This window comes from Oreochromis aureus, linkage group 7 (assembly GCF_013358895.1).
Source record: "Oreochromis aureus strain Israel breed Guangdong linkage group 7, ZZ_aureus, whole genome shotgun sequence".
In the NCBI taxonomy this organism is placed as follows: domain Eukaryota; kingdom Metazoa; phylum Chordata; class Actinopteri; order Cichliformes; family Cichlidae; genus Oreochromis; species Oreochromis aureus.
In genome coordinates this window covers 51,088,923-51,116,535 of record NC_052948.1, presented here as the reverse complement: position 1 = coordinate 51,116,535, position 27,613 = coordinate 51,088,923, and the positions used below count along the sequence as shown (strand labels likewise).

The 27,613-nt window shown below is 40.4% G+C and overlaps 1 protein-coding gene across 2 annotated transcripts in view; it reads left to right on the top strand.

The window, feature by feature from the left end:
• The window catches only part of col5a1 (procollagen, type V, alpha 1), a 73,518-nt gene that overhangs the window by 1,856 nt on the left and 44,049 nt on the right, over nt 1-27,613 (top strand). For both annotated transcript variants that reach the window (XM_031754693.2, XM_039614417.1), the window contains exons 2-4: nt 14,306-14,473; nt 20,158-20,371; nt 20,740-20,902. In XM_031754693.2, coding sequence (XP_031610553.1) covers nt 14,306-14,473; nt 20,158-20,371; nt 20,740-20,902 — 545 coding nt within the window. The remainder of the gene's footprint in view (nt 1-14,305; nt 14,474-20,157; nt 20,372-20,739; nt 20,903-27,613) is intronic.

The following is a 27,613-nucleotide window of genomic DNA, read 5'->3' as shown; positions in this document are numbered from 1 at the left end:
GTGAACTAATTATTCTGTCCATCAGTTGTTGTGTTTTTTTTAGATTTTACCAATCATTATTTTAAAGTAGTTGCTTTCAATTAAACACTGTGCAATGCAAAAATATTAAATCCAGTTTTGCTATTAATACATTTTGTTTTGCTTAATGACTTTTCTAGACCTTTTACAATCAGATAAGACAAATGGTCTACAAATAATTACTGACAATTAGCAAGTTTATCACAAGTGAAAGCTTATCGCTGACCTAAGCCTCATCACCTCTTAGCCTGAGGGAGGACCAAAATGCATCAAGCTGAAGACTAGTAGAGACCTGCCCAGGCATACAATACTAATTGTTTTAGGGCTTGTCAGCTATGTTTAAATTAAAAACAAAAAAATTAAGTATGCTTTTTTTTTGTTTTTTTTTGTTTAACACTGAAATCAAAAAGGGCAGTTGAGCAAATACCATTTACTAAAGAATTGATGTTGTATTCATGTTTTATCACCAGCTGTTTAGGTATTAGTATGATGCTAATTCCACAATGGTTTTTGTTTGGAATACAATACCCAGTCAAGATCATAGCCTAAAAAATTTCTTATCAAATCATATATATGTTCATAAATCTATAACAAATGTATTTCCTATAACTAAAATGCATATAGAGCTCAGTAAAAAGACAAGCAAACAATACAGCAAGGCCTAACCTATTAGCAGTTAGCATATTCTTTACACAATGGGTTACTTACCCATGAAACATAACTACATTTTAACTACATTTGATTCAGAGCCTTTTTCACTGTGAACTGTTGGCATGTGATACTTTTTGAAAGACAGAAATGAGTTAATAAACAAATACTAAAAAGCCACGATCTGTAAATGAAAGCGGTTTGGAAAATGATGCTAAAATAGCCTGCTATGTGGAGCTAAGCTAATTTGTTGCAGCTTTATTACAGTCTCTCTTAAAGTATAAAAGACTGCTGTTTTGCAGGCTTAATGCTGTGTGTCTGCTGTTAAATGTGGCTTAGCTTATTTGGTGCTGAATTATATGAAATAAGCTCCTGACTCATTACTTTATAAAGACAAATGCAGAAATATGTATTGAATTTATAAGTTATATACTTGTATCACAGTGTATATATTTTAATATTTTGCAGTCAGTTTGTCTTTCAGTAGACTGAAGTTTAGAAAGACCTGGTCTTGGTATTAGAGAGGAAAAACTCAGTTTAAGCTATGTGAAAAGCGGTAATAACAGAAGGCCCTGGACAAGAATGAGAAGAGGGGTCAGAGTTCAAAGGTGAAGGTCAGGACTGCTGTCAGGTTTACAGTTTCACTGCCTGAAGAGAGGCATTCTTTATAGTGTAGCTCCTCTCATCTTTGTTTCCCATAATTCTTCTCTGTCTCTTGGAGGCAGCAGGGTAAGATGTGTGCTTTTCAAAGAACCTTTGCAACAGTTTGAAGTTCCTGAGCCAACATAAACCCTGAAATGCAGAATTCAAATTAGGATTGATTGATATGTAATGTGTAGTCTCTACTTTTTAGCTCATCTGATGTTTTCAGATGTCTGTGGGACACAGTATAACTGCTATAGACTAAATCTAGCTTAATTTACAAATGGTTTCCTTTGTGTTTCTGCTGACTTGCATTTTTTTAATCTGGTCTCCTCAATCAATGGACTCTTTTCACAAGTATTAGATAATCTGCTTTGACTCTTTTTTCTTTGGTTTGTTGTTGTTTAATTAAGCAAAAGATTTTTTTGGATCGCCCTTGTTAATAACAGACATTTAAACCAGATCAGATCCTACTTGTTGAGTGTATTTTAGTCATCGAAAATGCTGAAATAACATTCTTTGAATACCTTGTGCAAATGAAAACATGAATGGGTTTTGGCCAAAGTCACCAAGGGCATTGAAAATATTGGAAGAAAAGGCTGACAGGCTAATAGATCACAAAATATGGTAATGACTTGAGAAATACACTATATAGTAAGAACTGATATTTGTTGATTCTCTACATACGTTTTAAAGAAATATAGAGAAGAAGGCTTCGCTGTTTCTCTGAGCTCCTTCCCATCTGGACTTGATAAGTTCCATTGTGCTGTCTGCTAAGCCCTTCAAAAAGCCAGAAAAAATGGCTTCCAGATGTTTTCTTCCCATTCTATGTGGAACAGGGGACCATGAAAAAAAATACTGCTTCATTTTTTTCAAGTGAAAATACATTCTGTGCTAGTTTTAGAGAAGATTTCTAATCAAATAACATCTGCAGTCTTAGAGCAGATTTTATAAAAAATAATGATGCTACGCCTTGCATTTCAGCAAGCTCTGCACATACACATTGAGGGCCCTTAAAAGGTTCTTTCTGTTTAAGCAGCCCAGGTTTATGGCAGGGTTAAAGGTCGACTACAGCTGGTCCACAGCTGTTTTTTATTTATAGTCTCATATCTGGACAACTCGTTTTCAAAAGGAATTTATGTGGCTTACTTCGTTTTTGCCTTTTTTTCTTCCATATACCCTTCTTCATGAGCCCAGTAAGAAAAAATCATAGAAGATACTGTGACCAGAGAGATTTTAACCACTTGCTAATTGGTAATTGCATATCAGTTTATATAAATTAAAGGCAACAATGCCAATGTTTCATTTACAACACTGGGTTTTAACCTTACGAAAGCTTGTTCAGGAGGGATTTTCAGATTTATGTTACCATCACCCATCTGCCTTAGCTTCAATCTTCCAGTGAGAATGTAACTTTTCTTACTTACCTTGAAGTGGCAATCCTGAGGTCACGTCAAACTCAATCAGATAAATGGCGATGAGAAAAAATGGCTTCTTGTGTGTGCCTATTGCCATGGCGCTGAGGAAGGAATCCGAGTTAGCTGTTCGGTGGGGAGAAGCAGTGACCCTGCAACTGCATGTGCCACTTCAGCCCTGTAAATACAGGCTTTGTGGAAACGACTCTGTAAATCAGCCCTAATGCCTGATAATAGCATGGAAGATAAAACAAAATATGCAGGACAAGTTTTTGACCCCGTGTCAGAGTTAAGGAGATCCTTTGTGCTGCACAAATAGTTCATTATTTGCCACATCTTGGACAGTATATCGTCTAGTCCTTTCCAGACTAATTAAGGTTCAAATAATTGTTTTGAACCGCTCAATGGTCCTCTGTACTCATGACACAGTGTGCTTGATTTGAAGCCAGTGGCACATTTTTCTCCAAATTAGCTTATTGCTAAAAGCACACAGACATAGATGGATCATTCCAGCTCCAAATGCAAGCAAACGGGGACGATGTGTTCCTTACACTCTCAGAGACAAATGGAACCAAATGGAGACAGTGGTGTTGGAAATGTCAACATGACCCTACGAGTGATGTAAAAGTTGGATGCTCTACCTAATGATGCAACCCCCCGCGCCTGTTTTTGATTTCAACCCTATGCTTTGTTGCAGCATGTAGTGCATGGCAGAGTGAAAAGTGAATTCTGGTCCAGGCTCACAAGCCGAGTATTCACTTTAGCTGGGAAACAGTGCTTCTCTCTGTAATGGGGTATTATAATCATTGAGCATGGAAAGCAATGTATGACTCATCCTTTCCAACCCCATTCCCCCTTCCCCAGCCCGAGCTAAGCCACAGCCTGGGCAGCAGAAATACTGAGTGTAAGCATTTTTTTCCTACTAGGGGGAAATACAATGGCTTTTTGGTCACTCTAGAAACTTTACTGTAGCCCCATGTACTCTTTAATTTATTGGTTGACAAATTTAGAAGGAGTTGAAATAATAACACAGTAAAAAGTAAGGTTTTGCTTATTTAGCAGTGTTTTGTCATGAAACCATCCTCAATGAACTTACAAGGGAGCAACAAGGGAACAAGCTTGAGTTTCACTCATCTGCAGAAGCAAGCTGAATGAAGGCTAAAGGTCCCGGAAAGGAAACCCTGTTTCTTATTATCTGCCCAGTTGCAAAATGGTGACAATATAAGAGGAAAATGTTCACTGTCAAAACATCTTGCAACAAAATAGCGTAATTTAAAACACGATAAAACTTTTACCCGTATTTAGGGAGTGACTATCGTCCCCATTAGATATTGAAAAGCTAAAAATTGAGACAAAAAGGGTTTTGGTTGCACAGATATGCTAACCAAAACCGCAATCTTTCCCTATCCTAGGCCAAAACTCTTTTTTGTTATGCAAACTCAACCACAAGTTGTACTCAGAATACAAACTATGGCCTGTGGCATTGATGTCATGTACTCTGTTTGCATGAAAAACCCAGAAAATGTTTCCAATGAAAGTAAAAAAACAACAAAAAATTGTGTAATTTAGAGTCTTGAGTTACAGTTTTGTGAACAGACTCATGATAAGAAGCAATTTCATACAGTGATGCTCTAAATGAAGTTAGGAGCTAGTGCAGGACCTCCAGAGTCTAGATGCTAGTGGTGATAATGTAGAATTAGTAAAAGGCTCCCTGGACGAGATGGTGATGTGTAGGGAAAGGAGGGCTGCATTTTACGAGGAAGGCAGAATGCTTAAAAAGTAAAGGCTACTTCAAGAACAGGAAGTGATTGATTTTCAGAACACAGATAGAAAGGATTGCCAGACAGGCACAGTTATGTCAAAATTGTTAAAGAAGTGAGTTTGACAAAGTGGGAAAGCGAAAATGATGAAAAATAGAGCAACAGAACGGGACTACAGCAACACTCTGACACACAGAGGAACAAAAGCAAACTGTCAGGGAACAGATCTTCCTCAGTGAAATTAACCTGAAGGATCATTTCTTCTAGACTTCAAGACTGTGCATCTTATCATAGTTAGCAGCTGATTTTGATCACTTATACTGCAGCTGTCTGTCATTCCTGAGATTTACTCATGCTTTAACTTCTGTTCACCCACAGGCTTGATGTTGCTCAACTGTGACACTGGTTAAAGTGTCAGCAGGAGATGAATTGATGGTTGACTTGGCTGTCAGTGCAGCTCGTTGCGTGTTATCTGGCACCGCGATGAGATGGCAAGGTTGTGTTTTTCTGCAAGTTTCATATAAAGACTGTATAATGAGAAATGTGACTGATAGTTTATATATTCCTATTGTTTTCGTGCCTTTTCACACTTCATTGACTTGCTTTTAAAAGAAAGAAAAAACTTTGCTCATTCTTTTCTCTGTGATTTCCATTCTCACCAGTGACAAGCTTGCGTGTGTGTCTTGAAATGATGCTTTCATTTACTTCTCCTTAGCCATGCCTTCGAATGTAAACATTCCCAATTTAGAAATATAATTGGATTTTTATTGCACACACAAAATATAAACCATGTTCCACCACACATATGTCTAACCACTGTATTATTGATTATGTGGGCTGAGTGGGACTATTTCTTTATGGGTCATTGAGTTCACTAAAGATGATGAAACACCTTCTTGGTGAGAAAACATTGTACATTTGGATTGATTCCCATCATTAGCTGTGAGGCACAGCAGCTCAGTCGAGGCAAATAGGTTTGATAGGCAGCGCTGGATAGTCCTCAACGAAGACAAAAGCATCATTATTGTGCAGGATTTCGTATTTATTATTCTGTTTCATTGCGCTGTCCCAGTGTGTTGGTGCTGGAGCTGTTATTTGTGAGGCTCTGCGAGAGGAAATGGTTCCGTAATGTCAGTGCTGCAAGGCTCTCCTTTATCATGAATTTCTCAGCAGTCAGCTATTAAAACCATATCTGCTTGTGGGAGAGGCAGAATGAGGGGAAGGCTTCAGTGCAGAAAAAAGGAAAAAGATAAAACAAGCAGTCTGTGTGTGGAAGAAGGTTGCACACAGAGATTAAAAAATAAAACAGAAGCTGCAGAAAAAGACAAAACCACAGTGGGCGGAATGAGAAAAGACTTAATAAGTGAGAGATAACATGGATCACATATGTGCTTCAAAAGAACCAATTCTGTACTTTTTGCTGTAAAATGAGAGGTGCACAGTGGAATCTTGACTCAGTTTTTCCATCTGAGTCTGTGGTGGACGGCAGACAATGATTTATCTTCAGCGCTGTGAGCTGCAGCGTGGAGACAGTGAAGTAAACCATATGGCATTTACACTGTTAAAGCAATAAGAGTGCAGCTAAAGTACAAGCATCAGACTGCAGTGAGGAAGCTCTGGTCAGGAAAACTCTGTAGTCTGGATCATCTTTCAGGTGTGTGTCTGTGTGTGAATCCTACCTGCTTGTCATTTTTTTAGTGTCTTGTCATTTTGCAACTAGACTTGGGCTAATGGTTCATATTTTAAATGAACGTCAGATTTATTTGATCAAAACCACAGGAACAAATGCAGTGGATATGTAAACAAAAAGATCCTGGGCTTCTCATTTCCTCCTCTCCTCCTATCTTCCCTGCTGCTTTATCCTTGTGCAGCTTTTTCAGCTGGTCACTGGGTCAGTGTCCTGAAATGTCTGGGACTGAAGCTGGCGGATAAAATGAAACTGATACTGGCATGTGAAGTCATTTACAGACTAAACACTGGCCTTTGTTGCCTTTGGAAGTTGTTGCCTAAGAAAACATTTTCTTATGATCTAGTCATTAACTAGACGTACTGTGTATTGCTACTTGGGTTGCACTGTTTCTTAAATTCAATACCAATGCCAGTGTTTGAAAGAACAATGTGGGTGATACCTGAAACCAATTAATTTTTTTCTTTTCTCAAGCTTTTGTTTTTGTGCTCATTTATTCCCTCACTCTTTGGACATGTTTTAAAGTTTTTCCAGCTCATTTAGTTTGTGCAAAGGTAATGCAATACCTCAAATAAACTTCCACCAATGACATGAATAAATACCATCTTTCTCTTTTTTTTCTTTTCTTTATTTGTCAGCAGAGCAAATATCAGTTGATGCTAATTTTGGGTTCATCCCTAGTTGGATCTTTGTAAAGTACAACCCTGCCGAGGACATAGATTAGATTAGATAAAACTTTATTAATCCCTCGGGTGGGTTCCTCCGGGAAATTTGGTTGAATTTCATGATGGTTGCTAATGCTAATGCTAACAGTAGCAAAGACAGCTAGATTTGTAACTTGAGCTGAATTGCACAATCATATTAGGTTAGGTCAATAAGATGAATCTCTTACACCAATCAAATTTTCTAAGATGAGTTTTTTGTTAAATCAATCCAAAAACTCTTAACTGTAGTGATACACAAACGAAAAACAGATTACATTCACTTTAAAAGGTGCATCTACTGCTACAGCAGACACATTTCCAAAGGTACGATGTTTAATTTGACGGAAAATGGTTCTGGTTTCCAGTTTGTTTTCACAGTTTCACAACCGGTTGCTGAGTAGTTTGCCAGTGTTTGCAGACAAGTCACTGTCTTCCATGTACCAAATACCCTTTGTTGTCATTTTTAATTAAGCAATTGCCAGAAACCAGAGACCAAAATGTCACAGAAGACACACTTGTATCTAGGGACTGGCAGTTACCCGGGGGTGACTGACATGCTTTTATCACCAGGTTATCTTTCAGTTACTATTAACATTGATTTTTGGTCATATCATTTAGATATTGAATTCATTTTCTTAGCTGTTTACTGAAATTAAAGTAACACTAACAACAAAAGTACTGGACCACACTTCCTAATTTTAAAGAGCTAAGTGAATTAAAGTGAGGTTCAGTAATAGGATGACACTGTCAGTTTGTGAGATTTCTTACCTCCTTGATATTCCATGACCAACTTAAGTTGTATGATTGCAAAGTGGAAGTGTTTAGAAACCACAGCAGTTCAACCACAAAGTGGCAGATCATATAAAGTTGGGTCATGTAGTGCTGACCCACATCGTGTATAATGGTCACCAACACTCTGCTGACTCAGTACTTGCAAAGTCCGAGACTCCTGGCATTAACTTCAGCACAAACACTGTATACCGGGAGCTTCATGGCACGAGTTTCCATGGCTGAAAAGTTCCTGTCGGTGTAATGTGTTGTGGCCCTGTGCTTCTGTTTATATAGTTTATACTAACAGGGACTTTCACATTCACTCTGTATCTAGTGTAGGTGGGGTTGTTTTTTACGGTCAATACAATACCTTTGTCTGAGCCTTACTGTAGAGAAGTGTGATTGGCAAGAAACCAGTCTAATTATGGTTTACGAGTTAATTAAAGTTGTGGAGATGATTACCATCTTGGGTACTGGCATCCCATTCAGGTATGTGCTTGCATTAGTTTACACATGCATCTGCAGTAACATGTGCCCATGCAGTGTGTATAATGTGCTCAGTCTAGCATGAGCATAATGCCTACAGTATGATTCTCATGTCTGGTCACATGAAACCCAGAAGCAACAACTTAAGGTCAGCGCTGATGGAGGTGTGTTCATTTTTTCCCTTCATGCTCTGGATCTAAAATGTTGTACATTTGCAGGAGTTGTAATTTGATCAAGGTTTCATATCTTAAGACAACATCTGCAAACTTAATAAAAGGTTTGTGACTTTTATGGGATTAAATGTGAACCATTAACGGGGAAAGAAAAGGATGGCAAAAAATCTCATATAATTAGTGAACATTAGTATTGTTTAGGCGTTTTCTCTCAGGATCTAAGCCTGTTTTAAGATAAATCTTTCTGCTTCAGATTGTAAAGCAAACTGCTCTAATTTGCTAAATGACAAATATGGAATAATAACAATAAATGTTAAATGAGGTGTTGCAGAAGGGTAAGTTACAAAGTTAAGTTGGTGAACTGGATAATATCCACCCGCATGAGTCATGCCGGTCCAAATATATCTTATGTGTAAAACCCCTGAGGCTACTTGGTTGTGTGTTTTGTTGGTTATGAATTCTGCTTTCAATTTTGAAGTGCAGGAATGCCTTACATCGCCCTATTTTTAAAGTTACATAGTCTTGCTTTAAGTAATTAAAGCCAGGGCCCTAATTGTAACCTGCTGTACTCACAGTGTGGCTCCAGCTTCACAACACTTGGCTTCAAGTTTTATAACAGAATCAGGTGAAATAAAAAAGAAAGACTCCCAGACCCTCCCCATCTGTGATGCGCACTAGGAGGGGGAAGTCTCTCTTTGGGCATTCTTGTTTTTGACTGTGCTGATTTCCAAGAGGAGCCAGGGTCCTCTTTATGACTGCTAATTACTCCTTGTCCTCAGCGCCAGGTCAAGCATGTGCCTGGAGAGTTAGGCCTCACTTCAGGAAGGGCTGGAGGAGGAGGCAGTGAAAGAGGGAAGAATGTTAATCCACCCCACCACCATGAAAAAGTCCTAATTCAGTGGTCCGGCACCCCTCCTCCTGTCAAATGAAATGTTGCTGTCTGGAGTCGCTAAGTGTTGTCACAGAGACTCTGTGTGTGTACACGTATGTGTGCGTTAGTGGAAGTAGACGGTAGATGGATGTTTAGGGGAATGGGATCCACCACAGTCCTGGCACGGAGCCGAATGTGGATTAAGAATGTGGCGCTCGAGCTACTGTTCACATAAAGAGAGAAAATCTGAAATAAAAAAGGAGTCGTTAGATAGGGAGGGGAAGATTTACAAAAGAGCTTTCTGCCAACTTCTTTGTATAACAGTTTGTTGCAATGTAATGTTTCACCACACCTTTCAAATTAACTCAGACTTTATGAATTCATTACACTTCATTCCACTGTGACAACCTGTGCTTGACAAATAAAACCATAAACTGCTTTTTTTTCACATGAAAGATCAAAGTAATTTGGTGGCTAATTTATGTATCCAATGTACGGGGTTTTTTCTTTGTACATGGATGGGGACGCACTAACTGTAGGATTACAGCCATCCTCAAAAACCAACAGAAAGTTTCATAGAAAGAAAAATTTTGCGTTCAGGTTGTAGTTTTCATAACTGAGAAAAGATCCATTATTTCACAGTCTTACTAATACTACCGAGTGTTCTGAGTGGTGGCAGTGCAGGTTTACTTTTCATGCAGGATTCATATGGCATTGCTTATTTCACATCTTGAATGGTGCTTCAGTGTTTAGTGGAAGCATGCGCAGGTAACATGAGAAATATAATGTTTTTATTTACACTGTTGGAGTTCCTGTAGCGTACTAAAGCTTAAGGAATGCCATTTACCATATTTGTGTCACATCCACTTGCATGAAAGCAGTAAAAACAACAAAAGTGCTACAGCAGACCCACTGGGTGAGCAAATGTACACAAGACCGTGTCATGTAAACAGTTTTCTGTGTATGTATGGAGAGCCAGCATCTTGGATGTGAGGGGCTGTGGTCAGGGAGAAAATTATTTTTAGCATCCAGCACCTCAGGTGTTGGTCTCTTGAGGGATCCGCCATGCTAAGTGGGTAAACATCTCAGGTTAACAAGGTGGGACTGAGAGCCATACCTGTGGCTTAGGATGTGGTCAGGATGGCTTCTGCTGAAAGGTCGAAAACCAGTGACAGAAATCTGTGAATGAAAGTGCGTATGTGTTAACGGATGACGGAAACATAGGTGATAATGTTGGTGTTTGTGCTCTGAAGTACCCGAAAAGATTGCTTTATTGAAAGAGACGCGTTTTTGGCTGATTCTCAAATGGGTTATTCAATAGGGCTTTTATTTTATAGCTGGTGTGGGATATATTATGCTTTCCTTTAGTCTACCCCCTTCTCTTTTAATGCTATTGGCAGGCTCCACCTTGGCTCACCTCCAGGTGACCGATCCCTGAGGTTGCTTTAAGAACCAGGCGGATCCATAACCTCACCTGAAAACCAAAAGGATTTCACATGAGGATAAAAGAATAATATAAGAAATTGACTTATGGATGCTCTGAAGTGGATATGAAAGAATGCTGTCCTGATGCTCCCTTCCAATTTGCTAATCCACATTGACATTTGATCATGTCAGTGTGGATTAGCAAAAGCAACACTCCTTGGAAAGGGTCGCTGGGTGCTCCTTACAAACATCCTCCTTTTTTTCTCCCTTTAGTGCTGACCTGGATGTTATTACTAAGTTGTTATTGAGTATTAATCTGAGTTTAAGTGGCTGTAGCACAAAAATATTTGATCTAACTTGTCAGTATTTGTCTGTGACTTAATAAAATGGCTTGTTGGAAACATCTCATAAGTAGAGGCAGTGTATCTGTTTGTGTTCATACTTCAAACAAAATGATAAAAAGGGATGGTGTTAAATTACCCCGACGGTCTAGAAGCACAGACTAAAAAATTGGGCTTTTTTTTATCAGTGAGTTAAAGTTGAACTTAGTGTTTTTACCTGTCATCACCAGAGTCTGCAGCAGTGGGGAATAGCAAGGTTGTGTCCAAATAAGGAAACGGGGACAGTGTGTGATAGAAAGAGATTACATGAAGATGTATGAGGAGGTGGGATGGAAAAGGGAGGTTGTGGCTTGCTGGTTGAAACAGTCTGAGAATCAAAGACACCACAGTACGCCACCACCTGAGCATTACTATTGGATTGCAACACTGTGTACTGGCTTTAATCTGACCACACTACTAAGCTGCATCATTTAGACAGTGGTCACTGTGTCAGCTGTCAGATGGTTATTTCCATCCCTTGTATGGACTGCCTCTGTGCAGTTATCAATTGATCTGTCTCCCAGTGAGCGCTGTTAGGTGTTGGCAGGTTAAAGGGAATGACTGTCGGGGCAAAGAAGTCTGCTGGAGAACTTTAGGGGTTGTTTTAGGAAAGAGCAAAAACAGAGATATTTGCATTTTGTGGTCCCTCTCAAAAATTGTAGCAAATAACATAAAAATGTTTCTGTGATTCTATGCTTAATGCATCAGCCTTATAAATATCTTCCTGTGTGGTTAATAATGGATTAGAGAGGCTTCGGATGGATATTTTGATGAATAGATTGTGCTTGCTAATACCATTTAAGAAGTGTGAAGATACAGGGTAAGTTGTTTTTTCTGCCAAACATTTCTCACATTATCATCTGAGGAATGACACAGATATTGAAAGCAAATGCGTTTTTGCTACTGTAAAATTTATAGGTAACATTTTTAAACTTATACCTTAGACAGGAACAGCTTCCATAACCAGAAAAAAAGAGTTAAAGTATTCTAAACTTTTTCAACTCTGGAGGGTGACCAATGTATCAGCAGGCTGATATTATCTAATGTACAGTCTGTTGGTATCTGTTTTATAACAGTTGATAAATGAAAAATGAAAATGAAATCAAGAGATAGGAGAAACACCCTTCAACCATGTTATGAGTGTTAGCGTCGCATAGTTTGTCCACCAGAGGGCACTGCAGCCTCCCTGTTTGTATTGCAAAACTCTGCCACAAACACAACAAGCAGCTAATCTGAACAGAGTCGAGTAACACAAAGGGTAAATGAATAAATGAATATCTACACATAATGAATTTTATGGAAATCTGTTCACGTCTTTGAAAAAATAAAATCTGTGGATATTTTGAAACATATTGGCCTTAAAAATCAGTCTATATGATGATAGGTGGACAAAAATTTACACAGGCTTTGTTCGCCTTGTGCTGCGTGACTCCTTCAGTAGGAATAGGCTCTTCTGACCTTTTGTTCATGAAGCAATAATGATGCGATAATGATGTAGAACACGAATGCGGATTAGTAATCTATCAATGAGGAAATTTGTACAAGAAGCACATTTCCATTAGTGTGATATATCATTACTCTGCTGCCGAGCTCTGAAAGTAAGCCTCATTAGGTGAACCTCTGTCATCATGACTGAATGATAGACATTTTCTGGCTGCTGGGTGAGCTGCTGCTTCATTGTGAGCTGATGACAGACGAAGCGCTTTGTGTTTAGACCCTTCACCCGCACAGAGGCTCTGTCATCCTGTGGGTTTGGACTGACAGGAATATGAGAGTAGTTATCTTTTTGACATACTTACAGGCTTGACTAGTTGGGGTTTTAAACAGATGGGTGCAGTGGGTGTAAAAGAGCTGCTATCACAAATCCCTTAACCACTTTTGCCTGATATGACCCCAGCACAACAACACATTGTAAATCAGACACGACTCGAATCTTACAGCTTTCTTGCCTTTACAAAGTAATATCTGAACTGGAAACGGATGCTTCAGCCTTTTTGCTTTGTGTTTATTGCCAACCTGATGTTTTAGTAAAACAAGCAAACAAATAAAAACAGTATGATTTTTATTTTACTAATTGTAGCCTTAGACATCAGCAGCCCTCTTTAGTTAGTTTGTATAAGATAATGTCAGAAACATGCAATCAGACCTTCGAGGATGAGGAGGAAGTTTTTCTTTTACAAAGCCTGCACAGCTGTGGAGGAACACGTGCATCCAAAGTACTCTTAAATGAAAACCTCTGTTTAAGGACGCCCCCCTCCCCCTTTTTTTCTTTTTAATTGATCTGCTCTGCACGTGAGTCATGTGTAATGACATCCAGCTGGAGGTTGTTGCAGGGCAATGGAGAATGCACTCAAAGACTATTTAGAGATGCCTGTTCACCTTTCTTAGCAGCCCTTTCACTCTTAGATGGATGGGACCACTGAACGTTTTTTTAAACAGTGTGTGTGGTCTTTGTAGACTGAAAAAGACACAGCTTTACCTGTGTGTGGGCGTGTTTTTAATCTTGTCTAGTGGGTTGGCCCTTGGTATTCACATAACAATACAAAAATGCTTTCTTTTTTTCTTTCCTAACTCTACTGCCATAAACCCCTCCTGTTGTCCTTTTTTTTAGATTGTCCTTTCAAAAATGCAGACAGCCCTTGATCCTCAGTCATTATGTGACCGTCCCTATAGTCGTGACCCTGTGTGCTATTGTCCAGAACCTTTCTTGGGCAATGCTTGGTACTAATGTGTGTCATTGGGTAGCTTGCTATCTGTGCATCTGGCTGCAGGGACAGCTGTTTGTCCTGGGTGGTTTTGGCATGTGACAGTGCGGTCCAGGGTCAAACCCTGTGTCACATTGTTCTGACCTAGTGTACTTCTGCGGTGGCCTGGTTACAGCTTGGACGACTGGCTTGAGAGTGTGCTAATTGCATGGTTGTGGTCTAAGGGAGGCAGCGGTAGATTTAACATAGCAGCGAAAGAGATGGAAGGATGGGTTTTGGTGCAGCTGAAACCAGTGATCATGGGTGATCTATAAATGGGCATGTCTCTGTTTAGCGCCTAAATGGATAACAGAAATCTTCACTGAACCACAACAGTGGAGTCTCCTGCTGAGTAACTAGTGCTTCTAAGTCAGCAAAGGACAGAAAATAGATTGAATGCGCCATAATTAAGGCTTGCTTAATATGCAGAAGTTTGGAGTTGCACAAACTCTGCAGTGGCATTGTTTTAGCAATGCGCTGGCCTGCATAGAGACGAGCCAAATGCTCGTCTCTATGCATATTCAAGTTTGTTGAATATGAATCTAATGTCCTTTTTGTGTGTCTCTCTCTCCTCTCTGCAGTGGAACCAGCAGACCTCTTGAAGATTTTAGATTTTCACAGTTTACCCGAAGGTGTTACGAAAACAACGGGTTTGTGCTCACATAGAAGGTCATCACAAGGACCCGATGTGGCTTACAGAGTATCCAAAGATGCCCAGCTCAGTGCCCCCACCAAACAGCTGTACCCAGGTGAGTATATGACTCAAAGAACTTTTCACGCTGCACATGTTCAACTAAGAAGTAATTTAAGAACTTGCATTGAAGAATTTCTCCTCTTTCAAACATGAAACACGTAACACTATAATAACGCCAAATCACATCAGCAATCACCTCAAGGTGCTCTATAGTGTAACACAAACACCCTACAATTATAGAGAGAAAACCCCTACAATCAGACAACCCCCTATGAGCAAACACTCGGTGACAGTGAGAAGGAAAAACTCCTTTTTAGCAGGAAGAAACCTCTTTCAGCTTAAAGACATTTTCCCAGGTTTTAAAGTTAAAGTCTTGCCATCTGTTTGGCTTTCGTGACCTTTAATCCTACTTCACATTAAACTCCAAATATAATGTTTTAACTTGGCTGGAAAGCATTTTGCATTTGCTCCCATCTAGACTGTTCCTTTCTCCCCCTCCAGGTTCGCAGTTTTGTCGGTTAGCATAAGCTGATAATTTATCTCGACTCTACCTTTAACTTCTAGGTTTTAAAAAGGGTGTGCCTGCTGTTTAATCTTTAAGTCCCCTGCAAACATGTTGACATCTTGCTAATGCATGTCCAAGTGCATCTGTATTTTTTACTGAAACAAATTGCCTACCACGTGTGGACACTTTTAGCAAATGTTGGTAAAATAACGATAATGAAAGTGCACATCAGATGCATTGCCATCCAGCCCTGTAATATTTAATGTCGCAGCAGGAGGAGCTGGGTGATGAAAAGGCAGCGAAAATATGGTTGGTGGATGGGAGGGAAGCCTGGGGTTCCACTTTTCTGTGTTCTATCATGCTGACGTGGCTTTGAGTTACTGCTATATACTGTGCTGCAGTGCTTCTTTCCTTTCTCCCCTCCCTCTCCAGCACTCTTTCCTTGCTCTTCTCCCTCCTTCTCCCATTTTTTTCCCTCAAGCGTCATCACTTCTCCCTCTATCATTTCTCCTAGACTGCTTCTGCCTCGCAGTGTTTTCTTCCTTTGTCTTTGCTGTATATTTATTTTTTTCCATAAAACATAAATTTAAAAAAACCACAGTTTCATGACCCAGACAACCAATTTCTGAAAATGATTGTGATTGTTGCCTTTCCTTTGGCTTAAGGATATAAAAAGCCGCTGAGGTCTAGATATAGCAACAAGAGAGAAATAATATCCCTTCCTGTGCGCTAAGCTTCCACAAAGTTTAGATTGGATGGCAACTCCATTCGTGGTCTTCTAAGATGCTACATTGGCCTTGGTGGATCTTTGATCCGTGGCATAACTCTTCCTAGGGGCTTAATGTAGAGCTGCGGGGCTCCTGTGGGCTGCATGCCCTTACATGCCCTCCAATCAAACAAATACTGTTCACTTTGATGCTTTATGACAGCATGTCCCCATATGAGTCTCTGTTTAGACACACATGCTGTAATTACACACATGCTACGCTGGATCATCCAAAATAACAGTCTACATAAAACAAACCAACTGGAGGAATTCGCAACAGGCACCGCACAGTCTTAAGGTGCAAACAGACTAACTAGCTGTCTTTGGCTTTAAGGCTTTAAAATTCACTCAGTGTTTGTGATGTGGCCTTTATGGTGCAAGAACATAGAGCTAATATATTCCAGAAGGCAGTTGAGGTCATTTTATCCAGTTCTTTTTCCCCTCTTTAAGCAAGTTTGCTACTTTAGTCTGGAGGTACAGTTTGAGCTATGACTTCAGTCTGGAGGTACAGTTTGCTTTGATTATTGAAAAGGTACAAAAAAAGTCACATATAGAAAATAAAGGCATACAAACACACTTGTTTTGCTTCACAATAAGTGTATTGAAATAAAAGCACAGTAGCACCGACTTAGATCACACCGCCTTGTGACCCCATAGCCACAGACAGCTTGTGATGATGTGTTGGAAAAGAGCAAGTGCAGACATGCACTCATTAGGCAAACATGTGGAAGAGATGATTCATTTGAAACTTCTGAGGCACTCTGAACAGAAGAGACCTTTCTTACCTTTATTAAGTGAAGGAGCTGGGAAGAAACTGGGCAATAAAACTGCCTCTCTCTTAAACTACAACCCATCAAGGACAAATAAGCATCTGAGAATTCATTGCAATGAAAATTGCAGTAAATCCCAATCTGGGCATTTTAATTTTATCCATTTGGAACATTTTTTTTGTCTTTACCTTCTGTGTATGTTGTGCGCCATCATAAAGAATAGCCATCAAACACCAAAGGAAGAAAGACTCAGCAAGTCCTACGTTCTCTGAATGGGGTTAGCTGTTACTTAGCCTGCAAACTTGTGGTCACAACTGCTGTAGCTAGATGGCACCGACCACAGCAGATGGCCAGGGGCTTCTGCTACAGCTTAACTCACAAGCTGTAAAAGCAATCATGGTTCTGTTGTGTGCCAGCATCCCTCAAGAGTGATATGTTGCATTCAGTGCCACATGCTACATATATAGTGGCATTTAATTTCAAGCAAAACTAGCTTGTAATCGTGTTCACTATTTATTTGGAAGATTTTGTAGAATTCATGGATGGACAATTGATTGTCCATGAGAAACGGAGACTGCTGTGGAGAGCTGCACAAATAAGCCTATGAAGAGTTTATAGAATAACTCCAAGCTCATTGGTGTGGCCCTCCACTTGAGTCATAGTTTCTCATGTGGGCCCTTGGGAAAATTGCCTATCTCAGTCTTAGATGTACAACATTATCTTTGAGGGCAAGTTTAATGACTCCAGAGTAAGAAAGTAATAACATGTCATATCACAGCTAAAATGTTTCTTTTATTATTAGCGTTTTCTTAAGTTGTACAGTGGGACCTGTTTACATTAGAGCCACTTACTGTCATGTTAGGTCACTTCACTGTTTCTTCCTATTGCTAGGTGCACTCCTTTGGAAACACACAGCTTTGCAAGGCAGTTGTTGTCTCTGCAGCAATATGCAGTCCCACAGGAATGCAGCTTGTCTCATACAGAAGAAGAGAGTTGGACACAGTGATGACTGAATGACCAATTACAGGACACAAAGCTTTCTACCCCATTACCTGCGTTATTGCACTCTGACAGATGGCAGACATCATCAGACAAAGTGCCGCCATAACCGCGTCCCATGCTGACGTTTTGTGCATTCTCTGAGGCTCTGTAAGTTTTGTTGAGGAAGAATACTCAGGTGTACACGTCACATACCTGTAGCATGATATCACAGGACAAAACATTCCCTCTGCCCTCTCCAACGTGATGAATAAAAGATAGCTACATTAAACTCTTCAGCAAAATCTGGAGTAAAATGCTGGATTTAGTCTGGCTGGCTGGAGGTGTCTTTGAGTTTCCCGTTCCCAGACCTTTTTTGGCCTGACACTGGCGGCTGAAATGCCAGCGTAAACTCTCGGGACTGTTGGCACCCCAGCCTTTCCATTCCTACCATGTTGGCACAGACACACACTGACAACACGAACACACACGAGGTATGAGGTATCTCTCATCTGGTGGCCTGGAGCAGCAGGTTGAGAAACACATTCTGGCGGGGATGGGGGGGGGGGTAAGATTTTCTCAGGCTGAGGTTGGGTCGTTATAGTCTCAGCAGGGCAGATACAGTAGGACGATGCTTTGCAGTTTGCTGCTTACACTCCACAGAACACCCACTCATTTTCCCGTGTGCTCTGGTTTCCCTTTCACCCCTTAGCTGACCCTTCACTTCTGAACAAACAGCCTGCACCAAACCAGTGCTGAATCACTGCCTGTGTGTCTGACGTGGCTATTGTGCAAGACAGATGCAGCAGTAAATTTCCTTAATTGTGTTTCTTTGTTCTGGTATTTCCCACTTGCATTGTTTATATTATAGTGCTTTAATTTCATGTTCACTATGCAACAAGCCAAAGATTTGTGGATCTGTCTTCCTTACAAAATGCTAACATCTCAGGAGCTTCTTTTTGAAGAGCTGCCTTCCTGTTGCTTGTCTGTGTTCTGTCTCTCCTTTTTCTCTGCTTTACACCGTCCTGCTGAAGCATCTGTCAATTAAAGCAATGTTTTTCATATGATGCCAAGCAGAATTCCTGAGGGAGCTCACTGCCAAGGCATGTGCTCTCCGCATGATGCGATCTGATGCTTAGCGTTTAATGAAGGAATGATAGAAAAAGGCAGGAAGACAAGACAGGAAGGCAAACAGACATCCAGATGCTGACAAGGCTCAAGGCCGATGAAAAGAAAGAAGAAAGCGAACGGGTGGCGGTAGCAAAATTCAACTCAGAATCGGTTGACTACCAAGTAGAAATGACATAAGTATACAAGTATTTGCTGAAACAAATATTCTGAGCTAAGGTGGTGGTGTGGATCTGAAGGACACAAATTACAAGGCAGACTGCTTTGTCCTTAAAAAAACTATTCATTTTCCTGTTTGCTGTGCACTCATGTGACCACCAGAGGTCGCCTGTGTAAACAGCGACTTCTTAAAACCCATGAAAAACCGCTTTGCAGTTGAAAGTTAGACTAAAAAATTGGCTTCTCTTCTCTTCTCTAACCCGACCAGCATTCCCACTGAGGTCCTTTTTTTTCCTCCACAGTGTCTGATTGGCTAGTATTACCAAAGATTCCCCAGTTTAGTTTAGCAGTGTCTTCATATTCTGAAAATGGTGGCTGGGTAAGGGGCTTTACCAGCGTAGCCACTGTAGCCACAAACCCTGCCTCTCTTTTCCGGTTGTCTGGAAATCTCTGCTCTGCACATGCTAAAGGCCGGAGATTACTACTGGAATTCAAGTGGTTTCTTTGCTTATGTTCAGTATAATCCAGATAACAGTGGTGGCTTTAATATACTCTGATTGCCTCCTGTTCTGAAAGGTGATCTGTGTTCCCAAATGTAGTCAGACCTCTGCATTAGCACTATCTGGGAAGCAACAGTCTCCACAGACAGTTGGCAAGCCTCCTCCTTTTTGGAGGTCCTAAGAACACCCCACTACAGGAATTTGTCTGGCAGATGTTTTCCACACTGAAGCAAAATGGAGGAACTTGTGAGGCTTCTCAAAGGAGCCGAGCAGACGGAGGCCAACACATCCTCTTTATATATTTTTCTGCGTTTAAATACCACTATACTGTTGGTATTTCCATTTCCAGGCAATGTGTCTTTCATTATTTCTGCTGTAAAAATGTGTTGCTCCTCTCCAGCCCTTCGTTGGTGTCTCGGCGTCTGCTAGACCCATCAGCTGTGGCAGAGGAGAGAAGCGGAGAGGAGGAGTTTGAAGGATAGTTTGACGAAGTCTCTGGGGATCACATGCTTTTGTCATTACTGCTTCTCACTCTGCGCCGCGCTGGAATCGATCCACTTTTTTTCCCCCCGCCAGCTTTCGTTTTACCGGCCAACCCATTCAGATGAATCCTATCCGGTTATATTTTGGGCACTCAAAAATTTCTGGTGTTTCCGTTTGGCGCGCAAAGCCAAATCTTTGATTCCGCCAATTTAAATGATATTTGTTAGTTTTTGTTCGATTTCCATTAGAAGCAACAGTAAAAAATAATCACACTCCCTTTAGACATCAAAGAACGCAGTCAGTCTCCTAAAATAACACAACGACTACAACCTTGCAAAAGCAAACCTCATACTGCATTCCTCCTACGATGATGAATGGTTACGGCTGCTTATAAGTCTCCAAAAAAAAGCGTTTTTCTCTTTCTATCCAACCCACCATTTGTCCTGCCAGGTGATGTCTTCCCTGAGGACTTTTCCATCATGGCCACAGTGAAGCCTAAGAAGGGCAGCCAGTCCTTCCTGTTGTCTCTGTACAATGAACAGGGCATCCAGCAGCTTGGTCTAGAAGTGGGCCGCTCTCCAGTCTTCCTATATGAGGACCACACAGGCAGACCCAGCCCTGAGGACTACCCCCTCTTCAGAGGAGTCAACCTAGCCGACGGAAAGTAAGTGCAGTCTTTCACCTCGCTTGTACAAAACGCTTAAAAAGAGTGTCAGGCTCTACTTTTAAAACAATTTTAAATCATTCTATTAGAGCGGACCCTCACGATGGTGGTAGGCTTTGACAGCAGTTTTGTTTAATTTTAGAAGTTTGGAAGCAACTTTTTGTCAATCTCCTTTGGGTTTTTGGACTTTTAACCTTAAGTGTCATTGACTGCGTAACCTCTCTACGCTCAATAACAACTAGGATTTAAACTGAGATTATATTTCACTTGGCAAGACAGAGATGGATAGATTTGAATTCAAATGGACAAACACAAATAGAGGCCTGTAATCCAGTAAGTGTGTGAATTGACTGTACCTCCCATTCCAGGTGGCATCGAGTGGCCATCAGCGTGCACAAGCAGACCATCACCCTCATTCTGGACTGTAAAAAGAGGACCACACAGAAGTTACTCCGAAGTCCCCAACCAGTCATTGATACCAAAGGAATTATAGTGTTTGGAACAAGAATACTTGATGAAGAAGTCTTTGAGGTAGGCGTTAAACTCTAACTTTTAATCTGAGCTTTGTATATTGTATAATTTGGCAAATTTGATGGGTCATTTGGGACTGTTTGCTTCATGGACTGCTGGTTTGCCATTTATTCCAGGTTCAAATTAGCTTCAGCTTTTGCTGTGTTCATGTTAAAAGGCTGTATGAAAACGAAAAAAAAAACAAACAGTGCCTTTAAACAGAAGATTTAGGCCCATTTCTATGTAATCAGACTCGTCCTTTTTAATTACAGCACAGACACATGTGGCTGTGGTGCCAATGGTGGTCATCCCCAGTCCCCGATTCTTTTGACATAGTGCTTGAAATTGGGGACTGCGGGAGAGGCCGCATCCTCTATAGACATATTTGGCTGGCCCCACTCCACCAGCATCTGATCCTTCTGCCACCCACTCTTTCACACGCACAAAATCGTTAATCAGACTTAATTTAAGGTACCACATATCCCACGTTGTCCGCAAAAGAACTTTGTGTCCTGCAGTTCCCTTCTGCTGCCAGCTGTGCTGCATTTGCTTGCTGCTCAGTTCAGCCTCTTTTGCTGTTTTAAAGTGTTGCCTTATTGTAGCTAAATCTATAATCAAGCTGTTATAGTTCTCTTTGCGGCTTCACGTCTGGATTCTTTGTTTTAAAGGGCTACGACACTTCGCTTTACAGAGGTTTTTCCACAGGCAGCTACTTGTTTCAGTTATTAGAATAAGAGCTTTATTCCTTCCACCCTCTCTCTTACGTTTATGCTTAATAAAGATAGGAAGTCAAAAGATGTATGATAATCTGACTGGTGAGAAGAAGCTTTTGTGCCTTATGATACCTGGAAGTCCCTGATATGGCTCAAAAAGTGTTTGTGCACTATGAATTCATTTGGACAGTTCCTGTAAGAGAGCGTTTGTGGGGTTCCTGTAACAAGTTTTTGTCTGGATATGTGTGTCTCTTAAACCTGACCCCTGTGTTTGTGAGGAACACAGACACACACACAGACACACCAAAATACGCTGAGAGGCACAAGGAATAGTGTTGTCTTTGTCTCTTTGGAGTTGTGCTTGTTTAAAAGAGGGGATTAGTCTGCGAGGCCAAAGCCCTCAATAATAATTAGTAACAGAGGCTGACTGATGTGACTGATCCTTAGCCAGCTGACCTTTAACCTTACTGTTACTCAGCCATAGCAGAGGAAAAGAAAGAAATATGACATCACTTCCCTAGCCACTGTCGCTAAAGTTTCCCTGAAAGCCATGGACAAAATTATGGCCTTGTAAACAAAATCAAGTTTCTAAGTAAGAGACTTATCTGCAAAATGAACTCTACATATGAAGCTTTTTATCCAGAGTTGTGGGGAAAATGTGGTTCATGAGGGACAAAGGGAAGGATACCAATTTTACTGGAACACAAATAAAGATATCGTGTCATCTGTTTATATGTCTGCATTCTGTGTTACAGCCATTATTTCCCCTCTTCAGCCTATTAGCTCACAGCTGCCAAAAAGATGACGGCATTTATCCGTTTGTAACTCTGCTCTACTTTTATTATTTGCCCCTAGCATAGAAATCAGGAGATCGGGGTGATACTGGAACAATTAAATCTTAGCCAGCTATTATAGCGGCGGTAACAGTTCAGTAGTTACCGTGGGAACGGACAGATATTTTGTGGGAGATGTTTAAAGCCCCCCCTGCTGTGCGTCTGCCAGTTAGGAGACAGGACAGGCTCCAGTGCTGCAGAAAATGGAAAATATGCCACATAGTTTCCAAATTATGCTCAGGTTGCACTCCTTTTCCTCCCATTACTCCCTTTGTAGTTTAGTCTGATCCTGTGTTGACTTTTGCCAGAGCTGGTTACCCCCGAGAGCTGGTAAGTGTGAAAACACAAAATAACATATGTGATTTCACTGTCGGACCAATTACATTAGAGTCTGGGGATTTCCAGGTCAATTTCTTCAGAATACTGCAAACCTTTATTTTTATTTTTTGCACAATACTTAAAAAGAATACATAATTGCTGGTAATTACTGATTTATAAGAGATTAAAAAAATGACATACTTAATGGGTCCTAAAGGGAAAGTACAAACCCAAATCACATTTACATATTTTCCTTCTTGCCTGTATTGCTCTTAATCCATTTCACTTGTTTTGGAGAGAAAAACATGAAGTGAAAAGATTAGGATTTATCACACTGTTAAATCAGAGTGATTGGTGTTTTACCCTGCTATACTTTTTTTTAGTGGAGCCTTTCCTTTGCATGCAGCAGTAAGAAGAAAAGTAGTACTTATATGCTAAGGTGGTTTATGGTTTGGTTTCTGACAAGGTTTTTGTGGTCACGAAGAGACTGTCTGTCCTCTTGCACCACTCTTTTTTGGTTGCTTGGTTAAGGGTGCTGTGTTTGCGCTTGTGCCAATAAAAAGTGTGAAGGGAATTAAAAAGATTTTTAGACGTGCAAGTAAGCAAACTTTTTTTTGGAACCAGGTACAGTAATCTGTGTCAGAACTGTTGCAAACTATTTGTAATCTTTAGTTTTTTCCCCTTTATCTCTATGACTGTTGTTTGAGTGCTATCAATTGCCATTATTCAATATACGCTGCTTTATATCATAGGTTAAAGACCCTACAATATTAATGGGAAAACCCTAACAAACACATGACCCCCCTATGAGCAAGCACTTGGCAACAGTGAGAAGGAAAAACTCTCCTTTAACAGGAAGAAACCTCCTGGAGAACCAGGCTCAGGGAGGGCCGGCCATGTGTTGTGGTACAGTCTTTCACTGGCAAACACATTCAGTCAGCAAAGTTGAGGAGAAGTGATAAAAGCAAAGTTACATTGACTGCCACTTATATTAAAAGCCAACCAGTGGACAGAAATATTTTCTTTAAGTTTTCACTTGTTTTGAGATGATGACCTTGGATCGGTATAGCTGCTCCTCATACACTGAAATGCAGAACTCCAAGCATAAAGTTATGTGTGTTTGAAGCAGATTAAATGTAAAATGAATGTAATAAAAATGACTGTACTCATTTTATCCATTAATTTCAAAGCAAGTCAAAGATAACGTTGATTGTTGAAATACTGTTTACGCTGACCGGTGTCACCCCTGAGATCATCATTCTGTGGTTTAAATCTACTTAAGAGTGCTGCTTTCCACAGCTATGGTCTTCTCATTAGGATTAACAGTTCTTTGATTCAATGAACAAACTCCCTGAAACAGCTAATGAGAGTGTAGCCTATGTAGCAGTTAGCTTGGTTGACATAGCTAGCTAACATTAGGTCTTTTGGAAACTGGTTTACTCTCATATCCTTATATTCTCTTCCTCATATTTGTTAATTTCGATTAAAACTTCATTTCTGTTATATGTTTAGCTCTGGAAAATATTCACACAAAAGTTAAAGTAAGGCGCCATTTTATGTTTGGGAACACAACCTGGAATGCTGACCCCTGCTGGTCTTTTGCAAAATCTACACAAAAGTGGTAGACTAGTGTCTCTTTATCTCTGTAAATTAAAAAAAAGTCTGCGTGAAAGACTCCAGATTCTAAATGTACCCCTGATTTCCTTGTTCACTGTTGTTTCCAACTGAGTTTGCCAAGAAAAATCAGAGATAATTTAATACCCATCCCTTAGTTGTAAGTAGCATTCAGTGAAATGGCGGCCTGTGGTTGGTCTGAGGTAACCTAAGTGGGACAGATGAACCACTTGGCCCCACTCAGAGGTAATCCACAGGGAGAGCGGTTGAATTGAAGCAACTGAGGTGGAGATGTGCAAACACAGCACTTCTTGTCTGGCCGAAAGCACAGACAGCAGCATCCATGAATGTGGACAATGATATGGTGGAGTCTTTATCACAGAAAGATGTGTTCGGCCTGTTCGACAGTTGGAGAGGACGACATCAGAGGGAAGTTTTGAGTGTAAAGAAAACAAAATAATGTTCTGAAATGAGAAGGGCTGGAGGAGAGGGGGGACGTCAGAACAGGAGGTGTGGGTACAGGAGCCAAAAATGTTGGGTCATTCGCTGGAAAGAATGAGGAGTTCTCTCCCCAGCTGATGTCAGTCTTGGAACTGGAGCCGCACCACATGACATCATCCAGAGGTTTCCTTGGTATCCGCTGATAGGCTGTCCCAGGCCGATGGAGCGAATGGGAGGGTGAGTGATAAGTTTGGTAGGTTAGGTAACAAAACAGAAGATGATTACGCTTTAGATATACAGAAATAAAGGATTAATGATGGAATGAATAGGGAGGGTTAAAAGTAATAGGGTAAGACTAAGGGAGCAGGGGAATGGGTCTGGAAGCCTTCAGTCGGAGTGGAAAGAAGCAAGTTGCGGGGCCCCTGTAGAGCAGATAGAGCCAGGAAAAACTAATAAAAAACATGCAACACATGAGCTTGATGCTCATAATGAGCTTTAATATTGTCATGGCCTGATGGGTTTTTACACATCCTGTTTTCCCATCTTCACCTCAGGACTTTCCTTCATTTTTTCCTCCCGCCAACATCTTTATTGTTCACATGTTTCAGTCATCTAAGGTAAAGATTTGACAGAATGAGTGATATTTGCAGCAGACTTTCCAATCTCCCAATACACTTTGAACCCTCTGTCACTCAGTTTTCATCGGTCGGTTTGAGTGACTTTGCCAGGCCTTGGCTTGGCTCCTGTGTTATTATTTTTTTTCTCAGTTAATTGTTTCAGTAGCTTTAGTAAAAGCATTTCAGTCTGTGGCTCTACTATTAAAAATGTACCTGACCTCAGATTTCCATTGGGTGTCAGAAAGCAGTAGCAGTTTGTTCAGTTTGTCTAATGCGTGGATAATGGCCTCTCTCCTTTTACCCCATTAGAGGAGGCCAAGAAATTTGATGCCCTGCTTGGGTCTCCATGACTGCTTTGTATAAAAAATTATAAGTGGAAATTTAGGTTCTTCCACAAAGAAAAGAAAGGGGGAAAAGGAGATCTGGCTTCAAGTGGACAATAAAAGTGGTACACATAGTAATTAAACAAAGCATTACAAAAGCGTGTCTCTCATTTAAACTGCTCATATATTATACAGGACTTCCTAATTTACCAATGCTATAGAAACTAATAAAAAAAGTAGCCCCGATCTTGTGTGTGTATGTGTGTCTGTGTGTATTCCCTGTACTAAATATTATTCACTAGTATAGTGTGTGCTGGGTCATTTTTCTGTTAGGTTGACTGTAACACAGAATTAATGCAGAATTTCGCCCTGGGCTGTCTTTGCTCTGCAGAACTCCAAATGAGGGATTGTACGACGTCTTTCACCATGTGATCGAGGGAGCAGTGTTTCTGGATTGATGATCACTGATTCATAATTTTCTCACGACTATGAATTTCTGTCTCAGATAACCCTGAATTGCAATGTAGGGAGCCCTCAAATCCCCTGTTCAGAAGTGTGATGGCAAATTAGCCCTTGAGCGCAGACACTGCGAAGGCCACAAACATGGCTGATCAACATAAGCTCAGAGAAAGTTCTGTAACTACATTCCTAAATCCAATTCACTCATCTTACACTCTGCTTTCTGAATTCAAATGCATTCTGCCACAGTATAAATCCTTAATCCAATGAGGCCATGTTGTTCAGTTTATATTGAAACTATTTCAATCAGATGCTGACTGATCATCATGATCATTTACAAGTCAGAAGCTAGTGGTGCTGTCAGTTTCTTTTTTTTTCTTTTTACATCTTTCTAATGGCATTTCAAATTAATTCATTTCAATTTTGTTTTATTTAGCACCAAATCACACCAAAAGTCACTGGAAGGTACTTTATATTGTAAGTAAAGACCCTGCAATAATACAGAGAAATCCCCAACAATCGGATGACCCCCTATGAGCGCACACTTGGCAACAGTGGGAAGGGAAAACTCCCTTTGAGGTGTGGGCATTAATGGAGTGGGCACATATATCATGCAAACTCCAGTGAAATGCAATGCAATGCACAAAACACAGCCCCTAAATATGTGATAAAGTTTAATCAGCACTTCAAAACAGTTTCAGCAGAAAGCTTTAGCTAATAAAGAACTCAGTGTATGATGCTGAAAGTCCTTACTGAAAATTTAATTCACCCAATCACACAAGTACTTTTATACCTAACATTTACACTGTGATGACAACTGTGGATTGAACCACCAACCTTCTAATTAGTAGACAACTGTACTCCTTAAGCCACGGCTGTCTTTGCCAAGTACATTTAACTGCATTTAACCATACTGTGGAAAAGGGTTGTGGTTAGTGATATAACTTTAAACCCCAAGTATATGGACCTGGATCCTAGTAGTCACTTGCTCCACATACTTGTGTCTTCACGTGCTTCTTTGCATTATCTTGTCCAAGGTATACATCCTGCTTCACTGAAAAAGCACACTACTCTGTACATTCTAGGCCAGACATCACTAGCCTTGGGATAGATGGAATTTCCACGGATAATTAAGATTTTCCTTAACTCATGTCAAAAGTTGATATTTCACTCCCTTTTTTTCTCTGTGTTATTCCTTTACTGTGTCAGCAAACCGTGAAGTGTGCCCTCAGCACTTTTTAATGTAGATTTCAGCAAATGCCCGAGCCAAACGCCCTCCTAGGTGAGTGAAGCGGTTTCAGCTATCCCAAAAGAACAGGAAATGGGAATATGGCTTCCCGCAGTCCATAAAGATGTGGGATTAAAGTCTTATGTGCAGTGAGTGTCGCTGGGGCTGGGAAACTAAGGGTTAGAG